The sequence below is a fragment of the Triticum urartu genome, chromosome 3A, assembly GCF_056163025.1.
Source record: "Triticum urartu cultivar PI428250 chromosome 3A, HENAU_Tu73, whole genome shotgun sequence".
Classification (NCBI taxonomy): domain Eukaryota; kingdom Viridiplantae; phylum Streptophyta; class Magnoliopsida; order Poales; family Poaceae; genus Triticum; species Triticum urartu.
This window is the reverse complement of record NC_141875.1, coordinates 641,931,389-641,956,247: the sequence shown is the minus strand read 5'-3', so window position 1 is coordinate 641,956,247 and position 24,859 is coordinate 641,931,389. Positions and strand designations below refer to the sequence as shown.

Here is a 24,859-nt window from a genome sequence, read left to right as displayed (position 1 = left end):
CGACGAGCATAGAGAGGCGGATCACGATGCTGTGGACGGAGAAAATTTCAGAGAAAACCCATAAGATCTCATGATGGGTTCATGCACAGAATAAGCGGAACCCATTCTTTGGTTTTAAATCATCTCATGCGTTGCCTTAGTTCTAACTGATGACATGAGCCGACATTCTCACCTTCAATCCAACGTGTGGATGCAGAACAAGCAGTGACGTCGTATTCCGCAGGCCGGATGGGCGGTCGCCGGCGGCTCCGTTACAGCCGGTGAACAGGGCAGCGGCGTTCGATGGGACTGGCGTTGGAGGAGAAGGTCGCGCGTGAGAAGGCGCCTGGACTGGAATATGAGTGGAGAATCGGCGTTGGAGCCGGCTAGGCCAATTGGATCGGAGGTTGTTGCAGATAATGGGGAGGTGGGAGCGGAGTTTGGGAGGGCCGATCGTTACGGGCGTGATAAGTATTAATCCATCGACGAGCGAAAAATTGGATGGCGCCTTTAAAGTCGGAAAGAGGTTGATTGATGAAACACCATTTCTTTTGGCACGTCATTTTTTTGAATCTGCCATGTCTATTTTTGGCTTGAGCGCGGGCTTAGGCGATCTCTTTGGCCAAACTAATTGTGTGTTAACTTTTTTTCCATGCTAATATGTGTCTCATTCATATCATAAAGAACAATGTACAAGTCACGTAAAGACCGACATGACAGAACTGAAAAGATAGCAGAACATCTCTGAGCTTGACATCAACACCTGTGACCTGCCTCCGGCACCACCACAACAGCCATCGAAGAAAAGAATGTTGGATCACCTCCTCACCCGAGCGCGATGCGGCTCCATCATTTTGAGAACGGGGCATTCGAAAGAAAGCATGCCAAATCCATAAGTCATGTGATGCCACCGCTTCTAGTATGATGGTGGCCTCTCTGTTGTGACCTTGATACATTCCCCGCAAACCTTTGGGGCAGTTTTTCCATTGCCACTGCATGCAATCAATTCATGCGAGCATTCTTGGAAACACCCTTACCTCTCCAATAGCCAACAACTTCTTTGTGTCCTGCACATTTGTTTCTCTGAGATACTCTGGTCCAAACTTACCCGGATCCCTTTTAGCACAATGGGTCATCAGAAAATGCTATCACCACGAGTCGTCCCTAAAAGCATCTTCAACAGGTTTTGCGCGCGGCGGTGCGCTGGCTCCAGCGGCCGCCACGAAATAAAGGGCGCCCGAGCCGCTCCAGCAGGCATGCTATATTTCAGTTTTTTTCTTTGATGAACTGCGATTCGATACATATTTGGTTGTGAGCATACAAATATGGAGATAGTTCGGCACATAGCCTGCTTCTACGATACACTTCTACTACTTCTCTTCATTCTTCGACTCGGACTCTGCCTCGGTGATGTCCTCCTCCGACGTCTGAGCGTAGGCGTCAAGGAACCGCTTGTCCCGGGAGTCCCAGGACGACGCATCTCCTAGCGCGATGTTGTATTTAGCGATCGCCTTCTGCGTTCGCTTGTCCTCGCGATAGGCGGCTCGCTCCTTCCTTCTCTCCTCCCTCTTCGCCCTCCTCTAGGCGAAGAACTGTTCCTCGTCGATGATGTCTTGTGGGAAGCGTTGCCTCCACAACGCCATGGCTTCCCCGCCCATCTCGGCCAGGCTAAGACGGCGCTCCCGCCTCCGGTTTTGCGACGATCCTCGTCAGTGACAAGCCGTGGGAAAGGCGCCAACTCCTGTGCCCGCTCCCACGTCGCCATGTCGGTGAAGTTCATGTCCCAACGGGACCATCGGAGGCGCCACGCCGCAGCGTCGTACGCGCGGGCGCCATCCTGGGCGGTGTCGAAAGTTCCGAGGCCGAGGCGCACGCCGCCGCCCGACCGAATCAAGGCGGAGTAGGTGCCGGACGGACGCGCGGACGCCGCGGTAGCCCGAACCTCCCCGGCGACGAGGCGGCATGGTGGCCCGGTGGTGTCGTGCGCGTCTTTTAGCGCGGCTGTTGGAGATACTCTAACGAGTAAGATTTATTGGCTATCATCACTATGTGTATACCGAACCCAAAACTCCTCGCACGCAAATTCTATAACGGTCTTTCTCGACCCTGACTACCGGTACTGGTGGGTGTTTCGGACTACGACTACCCGTAGTGGTGAGTCCTAACGAGTAATGCCTGTAGTTGTCCGCCATCCGCTACAGTGTGCAAAAGAAATGGATTTTTTTAAGTTTCTTTTAAGTGTTTTTTTAGACAAAGTTTTTTTAAGTAACAAGAACATTTTGTTATTTCAGATTTACGATATTTGATCCACGTGAGCACAAAAGCCCATATAGTACTTAACAGCCCAATCCAGATACGTAATAGAATTGCCCATATACTTGCCAGCCCAACTTAGCAGCCACGTACGTAAACCAAACCATAGACGCAAATCCCATCGGGAGCAGTTCATCAGGCGGCGGCTCCCTCTCCTCCACGCCCGGCGACGTCCTCTCCTCCGCGTCCGGCGACCCGGTGCTCCGCAACCGAACTGTATGTACACCTATGGTGTTTCCCTCCCTCTTATTACCAGTCAGATTCCATTAATACGGTGGATGCAGACGGTGCCGCGGCGGCCGATCTGCGGATCCTTCTAGTGGCACATCGCATGCACTAAACTAAAATACAGAAATCTAATACTTTCTCTAAATTGCATGCTCGTACAAGACCATGAAATGTGTTAGTACAAAATATATTGTTGTAATTATCTGTTAGGTTGACAAAACAAAACTGAATCCATACTCAATGTGATCAACCTTTTTTTGTTAGATGGTAAGTATTGGATGTAGCAGTATGGGAGTTAGTAATTTGATCTATATAGTGCACCTAGGACCTAGCACCAAGCACTCCATACCTTCAGTTCGGCCACATTGTGTTGAATAGTCACAGTTTCAAATTAAAAGATATTTCAATTTTCAAACATATTGTAACTAGCACTGTTCTGTTGATTTCTATGGGGACCATGGATTCAAAGGCACGGCACAACCGTGTGGATGATGACAAGTACTTGCATCAGGCGCGCCAAGAGATGGACAAGAATATGCAGCGGGAGCGAGAGGTGATGGACAAGAATCTGAAGCAGGAGGGGGCAACCGTGGACCGCATGAGGAAGGAGGAGCGTGCAGCCATGGAACAGATGATGAAAGAGGAGCGTGCAGCCATGGATCAGAGGTTGAAGCATTTCCATGACGATATGGACCTAAAGTTGAAGTAGGAGCGCATGAACTTGGATCACGCTATGCAGCTCGAGCGTGGCAGGATGGAATTCAATATCATGCAGGCGCGTGCGAACATGGACCTTATGTTGAAGCAGGAGTGTAATGACATGAATCACAAGACCAAGATGGAGAAGATCCGCATGGAAGGGAATATAATGCAAGACCGCGTTCTACAACTCGAGCGTGGTAAGATGGGCTTCAATAACATCCAGACGCGTGTGGGCATGGACCTTAACTTACCACATGACCGCAATGATCTGGATTACAAGGCCAAGATGGAGGAGACCCGCATGGAAGGAAATACGATACAGGACCATGCTAATATATGCCTGAAGGTACGTTCCTTTATTTACTAAGATTATTATTCATTATGTTATCCACACACAAGGCAAAATCAGTTTGTAACCACAGCAGGCTCAGCAGGATGACAAGGCCAAGATGGAGGAGATCCGCATGAAAGGGGGTATGATGCAAGACCATGCTAGTACAGGCACGAAGGTACATTTCATTATTTACTTATTATTCATTAAATTATCCACACACAAATCAAATCAATTTATATCAACAGCATGCTCAGGAACAACAAGACATCCCTACACCAGAGCAATTTGTCTCATCAGTACCTCTACAGGTAGAACAAGAGATCCGTACACCAGAGCAATCTGTCTCATCCTACGTAAGTATGTTTTACAAATGGTATGCACATCCTACGTATGAACACTTTAATATTGTGCAAAAACGGATGTCAACGAGCCGTATGTAGGTAGTTGTAATGCAATTTATTGTTCATGTGGACGAAGAACTTTCTCATGTTCCTGAAGCATACCACAACAAGAAACCTGGTATGATGACAGTACTTGAACCTGCCAAGGTGGACTGGCAGATAATGGTGAAAAATTTGCGTTACCATGGGTACAAAGGGGAAGCAGATTTGTACTACATCAAGCCTGGGTGCGTACCACCAGAAGGAATGGTAAAGATGTCAGGCCAGCATGACGTCGATGAAATGTTGCACACTTTAGAAGGGATAAAGAAATGTCATTTGTACATTGTGAAGAATTGTGCATTCCCAGATTATAGCGACGATGACATGTCTGAACAGGTTGGTTATATTGCCAAGTTCCTACTTATTATTTAAAAAAAGAGCCACATCATTTGCATGTTGACCTAAATACCTTTCGTATGCATATGGGCAGGACATGTCCGAAGAAGACATATATGCATGTGGGTACATGGATATCGGCGAGAGGGACATGGGCGAATATGGGTCATCGCCCAAAAGGAAGAAAATTGCAGATAACAATACGAAGAAAGCATTGGATTTGGGCAGCAGTGATGAGCCTCTTCAGTAGGCTTTTGGTTTTTCTACAATTTCAAGCTTTGGAGCTGAACTATTGTCCCAATTAGTGTTTGCATTATTTTTGATCCAACAATAACTTCATTCAAGTGACAATTGTGAGACTATGTTTACAATAATAGGCTTTCAACTTTGAGTTGTTGCTCAATTTTTAGATGAAAGGTTCCTTTGATGCCCGCACACTTAATTGTGGCTTTTACTATTTTTGCATTGCATATGTTGCACTAGTCCAAACCAGTTTTATGTTCGTAACATCAATTAAACGACCAGTTTTACTAAGAATGTCACTACATTTTGGATTGATGCAAATTTTCACAGGCACATTTCATGAGACACGCAACGAGTATTAGCTTAAAATTTTGGTGCAATTTGTCAAAATGCATATTTTCCATCATTAAGCCAGAAATGATCACCTATCAACAAGCTTAGGATAAACCCCAACATGAAGTCTCCAGTGCTCCTTCCGTACAAGCATTTCGGGCGACAACAATGTTCATTCGCATAAAAAATGAGCAGGACGACTCGACCAACTCCAGTTGAAATAGTGCCAGGTAAGACCAATTCCACAAATAATGTACAGATGTAGTAGAGCAAGTACAACACAATATCATTAATAAACATATAAATGGGAGTCTTGTTCATGGAACACACACCTTGGTCGTAATCAGTCATGATACATATGATAGTGTACGTACTCTGATTACGTAGCATCCTAATTAATCCATCACACTCTACAAGTTTTTTTGCGGGTACACTCTACAAGTTATAACAAAGATAATTACTAGAATTGCAAGTAAGGAAATGCAGCTCTCTTCTCTTCCTTGCTGGAGCCTTTGTCCATCCAAAAGCTCCCACATATCCTTTTTCTTCACATGGCAACCCTGTTTCAGAGAAAGCAGAGGAGGTTTAGGATAGCGGCACACAAATTTAATTGAGAACAAGATAACAAGCTATCACATTTCTCTTTGGGATCAAGAAGCTCTCTTATGAGCACATTTAATTGAGAACAAGATAACAAGCTATCACATTTCTCTTTGGTAGCATATATAATCACAATTTAAATAACTAAAGCTTTCTCTATGTGAAAGAAGTAACGCTAGAAATACTCTAGTGATGCAACATACAACCTAAAAATCATGCATAATTTGTGAAACTTGCACTAAAATGGCAGGTTTGCCAAAAACAGATAGACCGGCCAATTAATTCTGGACAAAGGACCTCCCAGGTTATCATTTGGGAGGGTCGTTTCCATCAGGTGGTCATTGTAATGCTCACATAGGATAGAGGCGGTTGGGCCACTTCGCCACCAACACAACATCACTCTCTTGAGGCTCAGCAGCTGCGTCCATTTTGCCAATGGCCTTGTACAGAGAGTTGTAGCTAACAATTTGCTGCCATCATTTCCTACACAGCAACAGATATAATTAGTGCACTATAGTAATGAGTAAATCGGATGTAAAATTAAAAGTTAGACATATTTGACACCTCTTTCAATTTATTGCATGTACGCCGATCATGACCTTCCACCCCACAGTAGCCACATTTCCTCTTTGACCTTTGCTTCTTCATCTTTCCCTGCAACCTTTTCTTCGGTGCACCTCGGCCTTGCACATGCACTGGGTCCAGACCTTTTCCAAATCTCCACAATCAATTTCCGTCGTCTGTGGTAGCACCGGACCAAAGCTAATGCATTCCTCCTGACCACGGCTTGATTCCTTGCTGCCATCTTATTCACTCAGAATCATCTTCAGACGCTGATACTCCTCACTAGATTGACATTCCCGGAAACATGCCGCGTGACTCAAATTCCGCAACTCACGGTACCTCACAAGGCTTCCGAATAGTCGTACATCTCACTCTTTCTGGTCGGAGGGAATGCAGACTTCGCACTCATCGTCCACCTCATGGGAACACAACACCTAGGCAGCACTTCCACTTGACGTATTCCCAAGATGTAGAATATGTGAGAGCATGGTGTTCCCAAGCATTCCAGCTTACGACAAGAACAACTTATCCTATACAAAGAACCTTCCTTCATCTCACAGCGCACTTCAAACTTCTTCTCTCTTCTATCGATCTTAGCCACAACATATGTAGTCAACTCCCATGCATCTAGTATCTCGTTGATAACACATTTGCTGACAGCATTTATGCTCCATCTGACCAACTAAAACATACAAGGCATGAAAACCCGGGCAACATGTTTCTCGAGACTTGAAGCATCAGCGTCTGTAAATGGAATGGACTGCAAGGCCACGATGTCTAGGATCGCCTCGTTCAAGCGTCGTCCCGAAAGGCAACGCTCATAGTGCTCTAACATATCAAACAAGGTCATCTTACCCTCAAGATGTGTATGTAGCATGGAGTTTAGGCTCTCACTCCGCTGATTGCTGCTCAATCCTAAGAAACAGCGCCCCACCAGGTATGGAGCACACCACAACTTCCTCATCTGATACATCTGATGCAACCATGACTCCTCACTTGTCACTTCATTCCTTCATAAGAACTCTATCCATTTTCTCTCATGCTCTTCAATAAAAGACGAGTCATATATGAAAGATCTGAATTCTTCCCTAACCTCATCATCATGCAGATGGCGTACGATGTTCTGCTGAATGTGCCATACGCACAGCCTGTGGTATGCGTCAGGCCACACCACCCTGATCGCTCTTTGCATTGCAAGGTCCCCGTCAGTGATTACAGATATCGGATGCTTCTGCGACATGGCTTCAGAAAATGTCCGCAACATCCACTCGTACGCCTCGTTAGTTTCATGAGAAATTATCCCGCATCCAAAGATAACTGTGCTGCGGTGGTGATTCAACCCGACAAACGGAACAAACGGCAGATTGTACTTATTGGTCCTGTATGTGCTATCAAAAACCACAACATCGCCGAAAGCCTCGTAGTCAAGGCGGGATTCAATATCGGACCAGAACAATCCCTTCAGATGCCCATCTTTATCAACCAAGTATTTGAAGAAATAATCTGGGTCTCTCTCTTGCCACGCCATCATGTGACGGATCACCGTCTGAGCATCACCGGCAGCGACTGTTTCCTGCTTGTAGCGATGACAGAAGTTATAGATGTCCCTCAGCATGCATCCAACATGGTCATATCCACCGGACTGCATGCACAACACATCCATGATTTTGTGTTTCCGGATTCCAACACTTTGCATCTCTATAATGTCCGCTTTCTGCTCGTCACTGATTCTTCTGTGGGAACGCAAAAAGCAAGCAAGGTCTCGTGGGGCCAAAGGATGGTTGTGTTCATCGATGAAATCCTTCACAAACCAACGCCCTGTTTTCGCGACTCTTGCAATGACAAATTTCGCCTTACACCCCACACGAGTGATATTCCGTGGCTTCCTCTTCCTATCTTCTCTCTTCCTCTTCATGTGCTTCTCTTCACGGCAACCTTCACGACTACAGACAAGTTTCCTTAGAATTATCTTCTCGTTCGCTTCATCCCACTCAACATATCCTTTCCTCACACTAAAGCCTTTCTCAAGAGCATACTTGTTATAGAACTCAAAACCCTCTTCCTCGCTATCAAACATCCTGCTGACAATGTCGTCGTACTCAGCCATACACTCAGCACTTATATCGGCCATATCTTCCTGCATATCACATACAAATTAACAATTGGTCTCAATTATACACCAGAAGTAAAAGAATTTCCCTACTCACATATTCCTCTCAACATAAAAGGTTCAGAATAAGTTAAAAAAAGTGCAACATCTCATGCCTTTTATGATTACAGTATTGTTCATATGAAGAAAGAAAAAGCCGCTGTACAAAATGTCATGATTGAGACACACTCAATAGTCAATAGTCATCTGCAATTACAACTCACTGGCTATGAATACATCAGTTCACGGTAATAGTAAATCATAGAAGAAATCTTAAATCAAATAACAAAACCACTCAATCTACTAGACGTGACAAATACATCTGCAATGCGTGTGACATCTGCTTTATAACTACCGTAAATTGGATCTAATCTTACTGAAACCGCAATGGGTGTGACATCTACTCGATCAGCAATGGGCGTTTGGACCATCGATCAGCATTGCTGACTTGTTGATTTTCAGAAACTAGATGCTTTTTACATCATTAATTCAGAAACTTGTTGATTTTTATATAAGTGATTTCAGAACATAGCGAACAAATTGAGAAACTGCAAAGCGATCAGACCGGTTCCACTGTCACCTACACACATGGGGAATGTGACTTTGAATGTATGAATGGAACAAATTCAGACATTCAGTGATGGACGACTATGTGGTTTACTGTGCACATGCAATGCAAACGAGAGAAAAAAGGAAGAATTGCGTGAAATACAAAAGTGCAGAACCTGAATATTTTGACGGACGGATATCTTTGAATGTCTGAATTTGTTCCACTGTCGCCTACACGCGTGCGGAATCGTCAGAGGCAGACGGCGGCGCAGGGGGCTGGGAGGGATACTCGTCATGGCAACCAATCATAACACAATAGTTGACATGATATAACAGCTCATAATTGTCGATGGTTGGTCATGTTCTAAGAGAACTATTTGGCTGCAACATATCTTTAGAAATGAATTAATAATATGGTGTACAATTAAGCTAATTATTCTAGTCAACTAGTCACATAATCTTTTTACCATCAGAATCAATGATAAGACACATTCAGTGCGGTTGGAACATGTTTATGATAAATTACCTTTAAAACAAGCTCAAAGTATCCAATATCATAATCCAGTGTAGTCGGAGTATAAGGCTTGACTACTTCTTCACCAGTAGCATCCTTCCCTCTACAGTCAGTTAACAAAATACAAAAAACAGAATCAGAATATATGTCTCACTCCATGTAACAAAAAGAATGACCATAACTCAACACCATAACTGTTGACCAGGATATGAGCAGTACAAGTGTTCAGACCTGCATCTTATATATTGGCCAATTGCATGGCCCAACACAGAAGTAGGTCTAGGGAAACAAATTTGAACTTGGCCACATTATGACTGATCTGACTCTTCTGCACAAGATCATAGCACATCCATTAATTTTTATATCATACACAAACTTCAAAAGCAGTAATTGTGGGAGCGATGTGGATGCCGCCGTACTAGGAGTTGTGTATCTCGAATTTCATGCTGATACTGATGGTTTTTTCTCTTACAACAAGCTCTGCATAGACAAAATATTCATGATGAGAATACACCAAACTCTAACAAACAATCTCTGCTATAGATACTATCCTTATATATGATTTGCATGCTCCTCTAACACAATTCAAGATATTTAGTTCAATTGGGAATGTGCTCTTGAATAAAGCAAAGCACTATTTAATGCATTTAGGTAATGTTTAGCCAACGTGACTCCTAGACCTTGGTGGGTTGTAGAATACACGTGAGAAATAATACATCAAGTTGCACTGAAGATCACCCAAACCCGTCCACAAACTCAAGAATCTCATCCTTTTAAGTGGTACACTGTATCAGCTAGAAAGCAATAGCTGACCACATTTCCAGCTCGGGATCGGGGATGTTGTGGGAACCACTGGTTGCACGGCGACAGTAAAGGAGATGTATCAGAACATAAGGACGTGGATTTTCAGAGCAACACCTCTGAAACTATAGCGTTCTGCTGTACTATCTATACTGAACTGCTTATTTGCCCTCAGCAGAATAAGAATGGTTCTGAATCTTGTTAGATTTGCATATTTGGAAACTCTATGGGTAGTGTAATTAACATATTCTTCCCAATGTGCACAACAACTGGCTAAGGATGTTGAGTTCTATGCACAACATGCTAGTGGTAAATCCATTAGGATGGACGATGTTATCCTCACAGGTATTTGAGCAAACAATATCTTTACAAATGCCTGAAAGAGAAGTAAACAATATTGGCTTCCTGGAATTGTTGTTTTCTACACAAGGTTGTTTGAGATGCTTGTGTACTCATAATTTTCCAAATGTTGAATACATAGTTGATAAGCTATAGACAAAAATGTTGTTGATACTCTCTTCATGGTTCTCTTAATGTATTTTTTCCCCTCCCACTGACCATTGCATTGCAATCCCAGCGCATAGAAATGAGCATCTTATGGGCCAGCTGCAAACATTTTCTCAAAACCTGAAAGGAAAAGAGCCTTGCACCGGGAAGAAGAGAAAGAAATCATCGAAGAAGGACGATAACTGACCGTTATCTGATCTCTAATTGTGCAAAGAGTCTAGGCTGAATTGACACTGCAGGAGCACCCAAATTTCCTCTCACAGACGGCGACGACCTAACAAGCAACGCGGGGCGGGGGGAGGGAGTGGGGGTAGGGGAGGGAAAGGTACCTGTCGACGGAGTGCTCGCCTCGCCGGCTGCTTGACGGAAGGGAGGCGCTGCAGTGGGCGGCGGGGCAGGGAAGACTTCGGTGGGCTCGGCGCGCCGCAGCGGACGGTTAGCAGTTCCTGGCGTTGAGCCGGAACCCTCGTGGCAGGAGCGACGCCAGGTAGGCGACTGCTGGTGCTTGCCTGGAGCGGTGCCGCGGCGGGATCGCTCGGTCGGAACGACGGAAAGGGCGGCGGCGGCGGCTATGCGACCAGAAACAGAACGATCTGCGTGGGGGACGGGCATGGGCGAGCTAATTCTCCTGCGGAACGGATTGGTGGAACTTTACTATTCTACCCTTTTGACCAAAAAATAATTATTTTACTGATTTCTCAGATCTGACGGTCAGGAAAAATTGGAGGTGGAGTTACACGAAATTACGAGTTGTAACTCGCCAATCACCCTAAAAGAGCTCCAAAAAATATTAAACAATATTTTAAACACATGATGCAATTGAAAAAATGCAGTAAAAAACTACACAGTTGAAAAGTGTAGTTGAAATACATGGTTCATAACCGCGATGCATTGTTAATTGAACGATAGAGTATAGTTGAATCAAATGTAATGGTTTTTTAGGTTGATTCAAATGCAATGTTGTTAACTGCAGGAAAATGCAGTTGAATCAACTGCATCACATGTGTTTCAATTGCATTGTTACTAGATTCTTAGGAGTAAACATGTAATCTTAGGATCTCCCTTAGTTAACAGCAATTACATAACAATCAGTAGGAGGGTCTCTAGTTATTTTTTCAAATAAACAAACATATGGAAACTAACACGAGTCAATTAATTGTTTTAATTGAGTCTGCACCGTGCGCATAAATTTAACAGATCAATCCACGTCTATGTTCTTGCCTTCAAATCTATCATGCTATGTATGGAGAACCGGGGAAGACGGTTTTAAAGGAATTATGTGTATTATTGTTAACGGCTGACTATTTTTCTGTGGATCTTTGGTAAATAAAAAATATATGTATATGGGATTTTACGTACGTACAGAATGTACTACATTCATTCCAAAGTATATAAAAGCTCATATGGAAAGCATCCAAGAATATCTCTAAACTTTGACTATCTATGCAGGCATACAGAGTTCTTGTAGATTTTGGTGAAATTAAAAGTATCTTGTGTTTCTTTGTATTGCACTTACTATGATATTTATACGTAAAGCAATCATCAGAATTACATCTTGAGGACTGTAACATGTCTAAACACCGTGTATGTTTATATCTTGCGGCAATTGACCGGGAGTATTTTGCTAATATTGATGATTTTTCCAATAAGTTTTGGGCTATTGTGGTTGTCTATGACAAACTATAAAATGTAGTTAAAGGTAGAAAAAAAATCTCCCCGCCGACCAAACACAGGTGGGCGAACTTGCACCCGTAAGCTCTAGCTATCCATGGCAGCGGTTGGATCTCAAAGAGTAGGATTTTTATGAAGAACGTGTGAATTACACTCAGCATGGAAGCAACAATTGGAGTCCACATCAAGAAATATAGTGACACCCTGAGAAAGGATTTTTGGTTGAAATTAGGTGGGTTATAAATTCCTGTACACAATATGAAATAGAATAAGATATTGGAATGATATGATAAACTGCAATATATGCTCATCATAAGCCCCCGGAAGAGACAACCAAATTGAATGGAATGAAATGAAAAGGAAACAAGGAAGAAAGCCCAATACAGAAATTTTGGTGCTCCAAATTTGAGCAATTCTACATCTGACAAACTTAAAATAATTCATTATACAAGAAATTTTGCTTTTCCACTTAATATGTGCACTTAGATGGACTTTTTGATTGCCATAAGATAAAAAAAAAGAGGACCACATCATTACAGGAAAATCATAAGTTGCCATGGAGTATGTGCATGCAAGAAGTAACCAAGTTTTTTTCTGAGAGAGAACAAGAAGTAATTAAGTTGCGTACATATATACATATACAACATCTGCATGATAAAATCATGTTGTACACGATGCAACACAAACCACACAGACATCACTGCGCAGAACTGAAGCACATCACTGGTACACTTGGAAACTATCCAAGACACATCACAGCACGTAGTAGTAGTACTAGTGTAGTAGTCGATCGTCGCGAGCATCCATGCATATCTGCATGGCCAGCGCAATCAGCCATATATATGGGCGTGATCGATCAGTTCCTATCGTCGAGGCCGAACCTGCGATCGACGAAATGGCCGACGGCATGGAAGGCCGGACCGAAGAACCCGCTGCCCCCGCCGCCGCCGCCACGCCTCTTTTGGTCGCCGTTGTAGTCGTCGTCGTTCTGCGGCGCCCCATAGACGTGGACCTCTCTGGTGTTTATGTACATCGGCGTCCGGCCGCCGGTGTCCTGGGATGCCCAGCTGGGAGCGTTGTTGTACCCGTCGCCGCCGTTGCCGTTGCCGTAGGAAGAGTTGTTGTTGTAGCCACCGCCGCCGTTGCCGTAGGAAGAGTTGTTGTTGTAGCCACCGCCGCCGTTGTAGGGCGTGATACCGCCGTTGCCGTTGCTGTACGAGCCACCGCCGCCGTAGCCGTTGTTGTAGCCGCCGCCCCCGCCTTCGTTGGCCCCGCCGCGGTTGGTGTTGGCGCCGTAGCCTGCGTAGGGGCGGTACTCCTCCTCGTCTTCGTCGGACTTCTTGCGACGTGACGGCGAGCGTTCCTTACCTCCGCGGTACGCGCCGTCGGAGCTCGAGTCCTGGCTGTCGGCGCTGAAGTGCGACTTGGACTTCCACCACGACATCGCCTCCAACTCTTGGGGCTTAATTCCTCTTCTTATACGTGCTACGCTACACCAAAATGAACTTCAATTAGATCGAGGAATCATGCATCGATCGGACGGAAAGTGGTCGAGCAACTCACACACAAAACTTCTGAAATTAGTTAAGAAAACTCTACTGGTACATCTTAGGACTTCTAATTACTGAAGCTAACCAACTGTTGATGAACAGTCAGTAGATATTATGAAGATATTTGGCTAAACCAGCACAGTGAAAAGTGAACAGAAAGCGGAAAAACAATCAAGGAGGAGGCTAAGCTTTTGGAGCATACCAGACAATAAAGTGGTTGCTGGCCTTGCACTTCTCAAGCCTGGTATGTAGCCTTGAGCCTGCAGGCACCGTTTATATAGTGGCACAACCGTTCAAGCCAACCGTGTCTATCCAACAAAGGTCATCGTTTGTGCAATAAAAAAGTGCTCTTTTGATTACTTCCTCAGAGAACCTAACCCCATTTTCCCTTGTAACTGCGTGCATGTGGGTTAATGACGTCCTGAAGGGTACGTACGCAGCTAAATTAAAGAGCATCATCAGCACTAGTTGCCAAGTGGAAGGAGCTACTTAGGAGACTTGCATACATGTGGGAACCATACCCGAAGCTTCACACATTGTAGTTAATTCATAAATTCCTTTTAATTCAAAGTGGGCAGGGCGATAGATCTTCGCCGTATGTGGTGTATTTTTTTTCTTGAGGAAGCATTGTGGTGTATTATGGACCGGTATGTGTGGCAGCATGGGTGGTGTATGTCACTATCACTATGTGGTAAGTACTGCGCCTTGCAAGTTGCAAGCTATCTATGGTCACTGACCACTACTCCTACACTCATCCTTATCCCATTAGCCTGGCCATTACCTGCCGGCCTGTTAAATATCTAACTAATCAAGTAAATTATACTACTCCAGCAGTAAAAGAATACTCCACTGTCGTGGTCTAGAACCAGAAGTAGTGGAGTACCTCTTTCGTGCTCCCTGGCTAAAAAAACATGATAATTCTAGACACACGGACCTGTTACGGACGATTTACAGGGTCTTCAACTAACTAATCTTTCTCCCCCATTGATTTTCAGCCGATACGGGAGCGACACGGCTTGCTGCAACGTCCTTGATGAGGCAAGTCAAGAACTCAACGGAGACGGAGACGACGCGACTATGAGGGCGCTCCAGGACCTCGCCAGGGACGAAACGGCTCGTCATGGCATTGCAGCCGGAGGAGAGTCAGGGAGCTCACTGCTGGAGGTGGTTAGGATTTAGGGTTTGGCTGGAAGAACAGGATTAACTCCAGCCGCTGGATCCCAGTTTGAAGGTGAAGAAAAAAGTGACTGAAAGGGAAATAGTCACCCCTTATCCGACAAGTAAATTTTTATTTTGCATCGAATCAGGGACTTTATTAATAAATCAAAATTCTATTACAATCAGCTCGCAAGCTCTCAACTAGGAAGTCTGGGCTCTCAGACAGCCAGCTATCTATCACCTCCAGCGTGCAAGCGAGCTTTTCACAGAGGTGGGAAGGTCTTGAAACATTAGCAGACAATCCGACAAGTAATCCACGGACGTTCTGGTAATTAAATACCAGCAGTGTACGCAAGCAAAGACGTACCTCTGGAGGCTGGGTGCCGTATGCATGCAAAAGACACACAGGCTCACTACATCAGCTCAGTGCCGGGAGAGATCGCGACAAGAGAGAAGATCAGGAAAGCTTTTGGACGGAAATTTCGCCTCCTGTAGGTGAGAAAATCTTAACCGAGCCATCATCCGATTCAGCGTGACTCAGACTGGATCAGTGAATTAGTCAATAGTCATATATATACTCTCACATTTTTCACAGGGACTTATCGCTAGCTAGATCGCATCTCCACCAGCTACGCCTAAGTGACATTATGGCGACATCTTCAGTTTAACTTACATGCACTTGCACCACATTAGTTAACATTACTTTTTTGAAAGAAAAGTTGTAGGGGAAGACCCCTACAGCTGGTACTCCCTCCCTCCGAAAACACTTGTCGACAAGTATTTCCAAATGAAGGGAGTATTTTTTTTCACAATAAGAACCCAAATTCATGTCCGTGAAACTTGAACCTTGGTGGTTGTGAAATAGACTTACTTCTTTATTTTTTCTATTTTTTTGCTAACACACTTCTTTATTAGTTAACATTTTTGTAAACCAATTGGCAGGTATGTACTTGTATGTGTCTTTTGCCTCTTGATAAAAGGAACAGATATACAATAATCAACACACTAGACATTCTTGGGCTCGAAAATGTGGCTAATTAAGTCTACGTACGTATAACAAAAGTTGCTCCGGCATACTTCACCCGTTTGGATTTATTAGTAATGTTTATATGTCGTGTCAAATTTTGACCATAAATTTGTACAACAAAATATAGGTTATGTATGCCATAAAAGTGGTATCATTGAAATCTTTTTTTTAGCTGAAACCATAAAACAATCGTTCTACGGTATTTATATTAATCAAAAATGTAAATACAATGTATCCAAATACAAGAGTTAACCAATGCCCGCTCTAGGAATCTATTGAAATCCTTTTTTGCATACAAATCTAGCAATGTATTTTTTTAGCAATGTGCTCCCTCCGTCCCGAATTACTTTTTTTCGATAAAGGGCTTTTCATTGAATTGAAATATCGAGTTGATACAACCGCATCAAAGATCACCCGGCCTCTGCATAGCTAGATGCACACAGCCAAAGTTACAAAGTACTAGAAGCCAAAATAAAAAGGCAAAAAACGCCAGCAGTAGCGAAAAAAGATAAAAGAGGCCTAAGGTGATGCCGGTCCAATCCGAAGGTCACACCGCCATCCATGGGGGTAAAAAATGTCCCTGGCCGAGCACTCCAACCGGGTAGAAGCCATCATAAAAAAGTCTCTGTCCTCCGGCCTCTGCAGGATAGACCACATACGGAGCCATCGCGAGCATATATGAATTACCTGCATAGGAGATGAAACACTTTTATGATTAAAAACAATATCATTCCTGGTGAGCCACAACGCCCAACATAAGGAAGCTGCCCCCGCAAGAATGTGCTTAGACAATTGTTTATCTATTCCCCTCAACCAATTGCCGAACATATTCCGTACGCTGCGTGGAGGATATAGATTCGAAGCAATTTGGACTATTGCCCATACCGATCTAGCAAACTTGCAATCAAAAAATAGGTGTTTAATGGATTCATTATGATTGCAGAAAACACATTTTTTGCAGCCTTGCCAGTTTCGTCGAGCTAGATTGTCCCTAGTTAAGATAACTCCTTTGTTGAGAAACCATAGGAAATTTTTCACTTTTAGAGGAATCTTAAGCTTCCACAATTTTCTATTATCAGATGGAATCTCGTTATGAACCAATGCATCATACATGGATTTAACCGAAAATCTTCCATTCAGATGCAGGTTCCATTTAAAGATGTCCGATTCAGCCGACAGTTGGACAGCTCCCAAACGAGTCAGCAAATCGTTCCATGCAGTCAGACGAGGTCCAGAAATCGTTCTGCGAAAAGAAATATCCGGGTGTTCTTGTCCCAATACCTGCTTAATCGTGACAAACTTATGTCTAACTATCCGATATAAGCTTGGGTATTGCATATTTAGAGGAGTAGTCCCGAGCCAGGTGTCTTCCCAGAATCGAATCTGGGAGCCGTCCCTAACCGAGAAAGTGCCAAATTGGAAAAAGAATTCTTTAGCTTTCATAACCCCACTCCAAAAATGAGAGTCACCTGGTTTCCAGTAGACCTGGGAGATTGCTTTGGACCCAATGTATTTATTACGAATGATCTCCTGCCAAACACCATCCTCAGTGAGTAATCTGTATACCCATTTGCTGAGCAATGCAATGTTTTTGATCTCAAGATCCTGGATTCCGAGTCCCCCTTGGCTTTTAGGACGACATAATATATTCCACCTAGCCAAGCGATATTTCTTTTTTTTCATTGTCACTCTGCCAAAAAAACCTTGATCTAAAATAATCAAGGCGTTGGAGAACACCTTTTGGCAGATGAAAAAAAGATAGCATGTAAAGGACCATGTTGGTAAGAACCGAGTTGATCAGAACTAGTCGGCCCCCATAGGACAAGAGTTTGGCCTTCCAGCTCGCCAACCGTTTCTCCAGTCTCTCTTCAACATGTTTCCATTCAGCGATTGTCAAACGCCGATAATGAATAAGAATACCTAGATATCGAATCGGAAATTGGCCTAGTTGGCATCCAAATATATCAGCATAATCTTGTGAAGTTTCTGCGGCTTCGCCAAAGCAGAAAAGTTCACTCTTATGAAAGTTTATCTTAAGGCCAGAAAGATCCTCAAAAGCACATAATAACAATTTGAGGTTTCTGGCCTTTTCTAGGTCGTGATTCAAAAACAAAATGGTGTCATCCGCATACTGTAAGATTGACAGGCCTCCTTCTACTAGATGAGGAATGACCCCGGTGATTTGACCAGCTAGCTTGGCCCTCTCAATGAGAGTAACTAGCATATCAGCCACGATCTTGAAAAGGATAGGTGATGCGGGGTCGCCTTGGCGTAGCCCCTTCCTAGTCTGGAAATAATTGCCTACATCATCGTTCACCTTGATAGCCACGCTACCTCCAGACACAAAGTTCTCAACCCATCGGCACCAAGTATCGGAAAACCCTTTCATATGAAGAGTTTGAAGCAAAAAAGGCCACTTCACCTTATCATAAGCTTTCTCGAAGTCAATCTTAAAGATGACCCCATTCAACTTTTTACGGTGGATCTCATGAACAGTTTCATGTAGGACAGCAACACCGTCTAAGATGTTCCGTCCTTGCATGAAAGCTGTTTGTGTTGGTTTGACTACATGGTCTGCGACCCCATTCAGGCGGTTAGTGCTCATGTTTAATAAGCAAATCGGTTTATATTGTTGAATCCGATTGGCATCCTTTATCTTTGGTAAAAGGATAATTTCACCAAAATTGAGTCTGGAGATGTCTAGTCTATGAGCATGCAGTTCATTAAACAATTGAACCAGGTCAGACTTTAACATATCCCAAAAAAATTGATAAAACTCCGCCGGAAAACCATCCGGTCCCGGAGATTTGTTGTGTTGCATTTGAAAAATCGCAGTCCGTATTTCCTCCTCAGTGAAAGCAGAGGTTAGGAATTCATTTTCCGCAGCGGAAACCTGCTGGATGTCATGACAAATAGACTCATCCATCTCCAGCGTAGTTTCCAAGGAAGGACCAAACAAGTCTTTATAGTATTTTGTAATAAAGTCCTTGAGCGGAGCGTCCCCCTCAATGCGACCCTCGTCCTGATCAAGGGTGAATATTCGTTTCTTTCTATGTCTGCCATTGGCTAACATTTGAAAGTACTTCGTGTTATCATCCCCAAGTACCAACGAGTCGCTCTTGCACCGTTGGTACCATTTGATTTCCTCTTCGCGTAAGAGACGGGCTAGCTGCTCATTGAGATGACTTTTTTGCTCAATCTCAGCCGCAGATAGAAGCCTCACCTCCGCGATCTTATCTAAGGAGTCAATCATGACAGATAGTCGCAACTTCTCTTTCTTATAAATCCCAGCGGTGTGTTTAGCCCATCCGCGGAGGAATTGGCGCAACGCACGAATGCGATTATTCCAACGTTGAATTGGTGTATCACCCCGTGTTGGGTGTTGCCACACCTTTTTAACCAATTCAGGGAAACCATCTCTAGTGAGCCACCCCAGTTCAAATTTAAACTGATGGCGGTTCGAAGTGGGTGCTGCTTGACCAAAATTAGTAAGCAATGGAGCATGATCCGATAAGGCCTCAATTCTCTCCAAAGCCCGCACTGATGCTAATGGATATTTAAATTCCCAGTCTGTGGTGACTAGCACCCGATCAAGTTTTTCGAATGTCGGGATAGATCTATTATTGGCCCAGGTAAATTGGCGCCCCGAGAGAGAGAGTTCCCGCAAATCAAGACTGTCAATGACAACATTAAAAAGAAACGGCCATCGAGTGTCGAACCTATCATTGTTTTTATCCTGCTGGTATCGCAAAATATTGAAGTCCCCCCCAAGTAGCATGGGGTGAGGATTTTCTCTGCAGGTATTGACAAGTTCTTTGAGGAAAGCCGCTTTAAATTCATCTTGAGCAGCACCATATACGGCAACCAAGCTCCAAATGAAATTATCGGACTTGTTTCTAAGGTGGAATTTAATATGATACTCCCCCTTTGAAGTTGAAAGAAGTTCCAAGTAAGTGGAGTGTATTCCTAAAAGAATACCTCCGGACCTCCCTGAAGGCGGCAGGATATGCCATTCGTAATCTTTGCCACATGAAAAATGGTCCAAATCACGCGTTGGAAAGTCACGCTTACTACACTCAGAGATTGCCACGAAGTCGAGGGCATGATCCCTAACACAATCGGAAATATGTTTGTACTTAGCCAAGTCACCAAGACCTCTGCTATTCCAAAACATTCCTTTCATGGAGAAACTTTATTATGTTTGGATACTTTGGTCTTCTTCTTAGGGCGACCCTTTTTACTACCAGAGTTAGACTTGTTCTTACGTACCGATGCAACGAGCTCACAAAGCATCGTATCACGCATGGTATCTTCAAAGTCTACCTCTGTAGTATCATTGACCAGATGAGAAAGGAGTCTGCCTTCATGGTTGGCATCGGACTCCTCATCCTCCTCATCTGATACTAGTGGATCCGCCGTCAGAAGCGTTCTAGGAGCAACCGTAAGCCGGTCGAACTCCATTTGCTTAAGAGCTTTAACTGAGAAATCAACTACTGCATCATTTCTACCTAATGAAATACCAAGGCTAGAAATATTTGAAGACATTTTGGCTTTATCAAAAGATAGAAAAGATTTGCAAGGAGACGTACCATCAAAGTCAAGGTTCCGCGATGCCGTTCTACGCATGGCCCTCTGCATGGAATCCTCATCAGTGGCAGAGGCCCCATCAGCCCCCACAACATGGCGGCCGCTACGTCTAGGCGGTGAAGTAGTAAACTCCGAAGCAACCCGCATCCCAGAGGGCCGAAAAGGTGGTGTAGACGGCTCCGACGTAGCAGCGGGAGACCTAGAACGCTGCAGCTCATCCTCCATAACAGCGATACAAGGAGCAGCCTCCACGTCCCGTGGCGGCGACACAGGGGACAGCGCCGGCCCCGGCGACGCGGCGGGAGACCGTGAAAGCTGCAGCTGATCCTCCATGACAGCGTTCGTAGGAGCAACCTCCTCGTACTGCAACGGCGGCGCAGGAGACAACGCCCGAAGCGTCGCCAAGGCCATGTCATGATCTGCACGCACCGCCGGGGAGAAAATCACACCCCGACGACCAGAAGACCGAGAAGAAGCCGATGTCGGTGTCGTCAGATGCTCCAAAGCAGCCTCCGACGGTGATCCCATCGCCAAGGGCGCCGCAGGCCCATCAACCCATGTCCGAATGGCTGACATGGGCGAAGCATCCGGTTGAGGTGGTGGAGGCGGTGCAGAGCTGGCAAGCGAGGTAGGGTTCTGGGGAGGCACGAGCTCCGTTGCCGCTGGCGGGTCCCCCGACAAAGGCCGCGATGCCAAGCATGGATGTGTACTGGCAGGAACGGTCGTGAAAGAGGTGATTTGCATCGGAACCACTCCTCCCGAGGAAGATGATGCCGCCGTGTTAGCTGACGACGAAGACACTTTCGGCCTCTTGCTCTTGTCATCAGCCCTTGAAGTGTCCTCTCGATCATGCTCCTTGTCCCCTTCCGTATCATCGCCATGCTCCCATACGCGAGGCACAAAATCAGCGTCCGCACGGAAATCATCATCTTCTAGAGTGTACCGGAATTCATAGCCCTTCTTCTGAACAACCACACCCGACGAGAGGGAGTTGACAGGGCTCATCTTAAAAGCATCAAGATTAAGCACGCCAACCTGAATCCTCACAATACCACGGCGGCGCAAGCAAAGGAGGTCGACGTCAAGAGTGGCGCCAATAACAGAGCCAACTGCCCAGAGACCCAAGAAATGCCGGAGAGCGTGAGGAACTCTGTGCACATGCACCCAAACTGGAATAAGCTCAAAACGATTCGGAATCTCCTCGGAATGACAAGCCTTGAACTCCAAAGTGACATTATGCGATTTGATGAAGACCGTGAAACCAGTAACTCTCAGGAGCACCTCGTCACTGGGAAAAGACATGATAAAAGCATTCTGGCCATGAGGGATAGCCTCCCACGTCCACTGTTGCTGATATTGAACGATCTTAGCAACCTCCGCCTCCACTATGCTCGAAGAGATAGAGCCTCCCGAGATCGTAACAAGAGCCGTTGGGGAGGATTGTGGTGCGAGGTCTGCCCTGCAAACATTGTCAGGCATCTGAAAGAAGGCCATGCTCTCAGTCCCATAGCCACAAAGCATCGCCGCCGGCTTCGGCATCTTGAGAGCTGGACACCGCCGAGTAGTCATCGGATGGTTCGCCTTGTTACAGATGAAACAATACTGCTGTGTTTCACAATCTGAAGCCACATGTCCGGCCGACTGACACTTGGTACACCACAACTTGGTCATTACCGTGTTCACCCCGGGAGCAGGTGCCGCCTGAGCCACATCATGTTGTTGTTGAGCCGGTGCCATAAGAGGAGCAGCAGTCACAAGAGGCCCCGAGACAAAAGCCGGAGCACCTTGTACGCCATGATAAGGCAAGGTGGGTGGAGCAACGATGATCGGGGCGTTTCCCGCACGGTTCTTAGGCCGATTTCCTTTTCCTCCCTTCGGTTTCCTAGGACGGATATTCCCTGTCTGAACTCCGGCCGCCGGGTTTGCCAGACCAGCGTTAAAGGCCATTGGCTGGACAGCAGTGGGGTGACCATGGCTCTGTTGCAAGAAAGGGCCGGCTGGTTGATATGGGTACACCGGCGCCATTTGCTGCATGTACCCCGGCGGCGCATGATACATCGGTTGCTGCTGAAAGAACTGCTGCGGCATTTGATACATCTGTTGTTGCTGCTGCCCCGGTGCTGGAGTCTGTTGGGGAAGGTTCGGCATGACACTTTGAGCGGAGGAAGAAGGGATCACCGGGGGGAACACCCCAGGTGCGAAGCCAGGGGCACCACCAGACAAGGAGGCGTCCGAGGGCATCGGCGCGGCGGCTGCAGGTCGGACCTGCCCAGAGCCCGGCGGCGCGGACGCGTCGCGACCCATCCCCGAGCAGACGGCAGCCACGAAGGATCGAGGAAGATTAGGGTTTCTGCGAGGAGTGTCCCTGTTCCACATATGAAACAACCAACGGTTGAGATTAACCATGCGTAAAGAGCGGTTCGAATGTGACGCACCTGAGACCGGGTGAGGGCCCAGGCCTATCGACCGCCCCGACTCGCCCGGCGAAACGCCCGTCGCAGGAAACATCGGAGGCGCCGTCGGCGTGATCACCGCCGTCCTCGCCAAGCCGGCCGAGGGCATGGCATCTCCCAGAGTACGAGAGGGAGAGACTCTGGGGGCAGAGAGAGGTCCGATCCAGGGCCGTACCATAGGCCTAGATATAGCCGGAGCCCTCACGTGCCGGCATGCAGCCGGCGGCGACCCCCGCGAATGAATTGCCGGCGAGGTTGGAGAACCGTTTACCTCTTGTGCACCATCTTTCTGAGCAGATCCTCGCCTAGAAGACGGTCTCTCCCATACTCGTGAGGCTGATGTAGCATACCCAATGTCGGCCCAAAACTCGGCGGCCAGCTTCTCGTCAGTCTTACGCCGGCACGATGCCTCGGAGGTCTCGGCCGTCGAGGAGTCCTCACCTCCGTCATCTGCACGGAGGAAAGAAAATCGCGATCCAGATCCGACCGGCACCGGAGCGGACCACCCCGGCGCTAAGGTCAGGCGCCGGCGGGTGGAGATCCACATTGGCGGAGGTGATCCATATATTTGCAGATCTTTAAAAATGGGGGAGAAGGGAGTCCCGAATTACTTGTCGTAGAAATGGTACATCCATTTCTGCGACAAGTAATTCCAGAAGGAGGGAATACCTTATATTTTGCTAGTCGAATCTATGATTAAAGTTTGATGTAAAATACGAGAACTGAGAAAGTAGCTAGTTAGCGTGATCCTTACTCCTTAATCGCGTGTAGGTGCAGCCAAACTGATTTGTACGTAGTAGATTAATCTTAGTTCACCAGAAGTCAAGTAACAAATTTTCACGGAGTAGATAGACCAGAAAGTAGTAGGGCTAGCAGCGGCAGTAGTAGTGACGACATATGAGATTAGTTAGCATGCACTTGCGCATACATTAGTGTGGTAAATCACGATCGTGCAGATCACAGCTACTCCAAGATGTGCGACTTGCGGTAAACGTCTTGTCTTTCCTGGCAGATGTGTTGCGTGTTATATAGCGGGGTTGCGAGCTCAAATACGCAAATACGCGTACAAGTTGGTTAGGAGATTACATCTTCAAAAGGAAAAAAAGCTAGAGATAAAGAAGATAAAGATTACAAAATACTTATCTAACTAACTACTCCTGGTGAACTTCTTCTTGTACACGCAAGGCATGCGCAATATTATCATCATGTTTGACACAAGATCAGTGGTCAATCCTTATTCTTCAGAGCGAAATAAAAGATAGATGTACATGCAAAATTCAGTATGTTTTTAGCAAGCTGGAATGAAACAGCTAGCTATCCTAGGAAGAGGAGTTTGCCAAGAGCCAAGAATTTAATATCCTAGCTATCAGGTTCCAACAGGATCTTGGTGGATTGGTTGGGCGTCATGAGATCATGGATCGATAACGATGAGCATGAGCTGGAGTTGCGGGGAGAGACCAGTACTAAGAACAGCGATTGCATAATTACCATGTACTTCCTCCGTCCGGAAATAATTGTCATCAAAATGGACAAAAAGAAATATATCTAGACGTATTTTAGTTTTAGATACATACATTTTTGTTCATTTTGATGACAAGTATTTCCGGACGGAGGGAGTATCACAGTTCACCAGTAATTGTTGGCTTGTTGCAAGTTGGAAACGAGAGCGATAACATGGATTCTTTCGATGTTCTAACATAATAAAATGGAAAAAGGACGGAAATGGCAATTAAGCTCGCACAAGGTATAAAAAATGTGCAACTAATCCTACTGCTGCTTGCACAGACGCACATATATTATATTGTGCGACGACCCCCA

The 24,859-nt window shown here is 45.5% G+C and overlaps 2 protein-coding genes and 1 pseudogene across 4 annotated transcripts; all 3 read right to left on the bottom strand.

Annotated features, from left to right (window-relative positions):
- Positions 1-5,246: 5,246 nt before the first annotated feature.
- On the bottom strand, positions 5,247-8,206 carry LOC125521087 (protein FAR1-RELATED SEQUENCE 5-like; annotated as a pseudogene). Its single transcript, XR_015599863.1, has 3 exons — positions 6,076-8,206; positions 5,866-5,994; positions 5,247-5,471 (listed from the first exon to the last, which is right to left on the bottom strand). The product of XR_015599863.1 is annotated as a protein FAR1-RELATED SEQUENCE 5-like (transcript).
- Positions 8,207-12,878: 4,672 nt separating this feature from the next.
- Positions 12,879-14,152, bottom strand: LOC125548996 (uncharacterized). 2 transcript variants are annotated; one of them, XM_048712500.2, is made up of 2 exons: positions 14,019-14,152; positions 12,879-13,756 (listed from the first exon to the last, which is right to left on the bottom strand). In XM_048712500.2, exon 2 carries the CDS (start codon positions 13,708-13,710, stop codon positions 13,123-13,125), a length of 588 nt encoding a protein of 195 aa, XP_048568457.2. In that variant the 5' UTR covers positions 13,711-13,756; positions 14,019-14,152; the 3' UTR covers positions 12,879-13,122. The 2 variants fall into 2 exon arrangements, with proteins under 2 accessions (XP_048568457.2, XP_048568456.2); XM_048712499.2 differs by having other exon boundaries at positions 12,879-13,751; positions 14,019-14,122.
- Positions 14,153-16,548: 2,396 nt separating this feature from the next.
- Positions 16,549-23,150, bottom strand: LOC147981033 (uncharacterized). Its single transcript, XM_087515841.1, has 4 exons — positions 20,591-23,150; positions 20,271-20,509; positions 17,471-17,531; positions 16,549-16,688 (listed from the first exon to the last, which is right to left on the bottom strand). The coding sequence occupies exons 1-4, from the start codon at positions 23,148-23,150 to the stop codon at positions 16,549-16,551; spliced, it is 3,000 nt and encodes a 999-aa protein (XP_087371967.1).
- Positions 23,151-24,859: the final 1,709 nt, after the last annotated feature.

Coding starts and splice junctions, on each gene's coding strand:
- LOC125548996 (XM_048712500.2), bottom strand. CDS start 13,710: ATGTCGTGGTGGAAGTCCAAGTCGCACTTCAGCGCCGACAGCCAGGAC.
- LOC147981033 (XM_087515841.1), bottom strand. CDS start 23,150: ATGCCCTCGGCCGGCTTGGCGAGGACGGCGGTGATCACGCCGACGGCG. Junction 20,510..20,590: donor GCGGAACCTTGACTTTGATG/GTACGTCTCCTT, acceptor GTATTTCATTAG/GTAGAAATGATGCAGTAGTT. Junction 16,689..17,470: donor CCAGGTCTACTGGAAACCAG/GTGACTCTCATT, acceptor TCTCCTATGCAG/GTAATTCATATATGCTCGCG.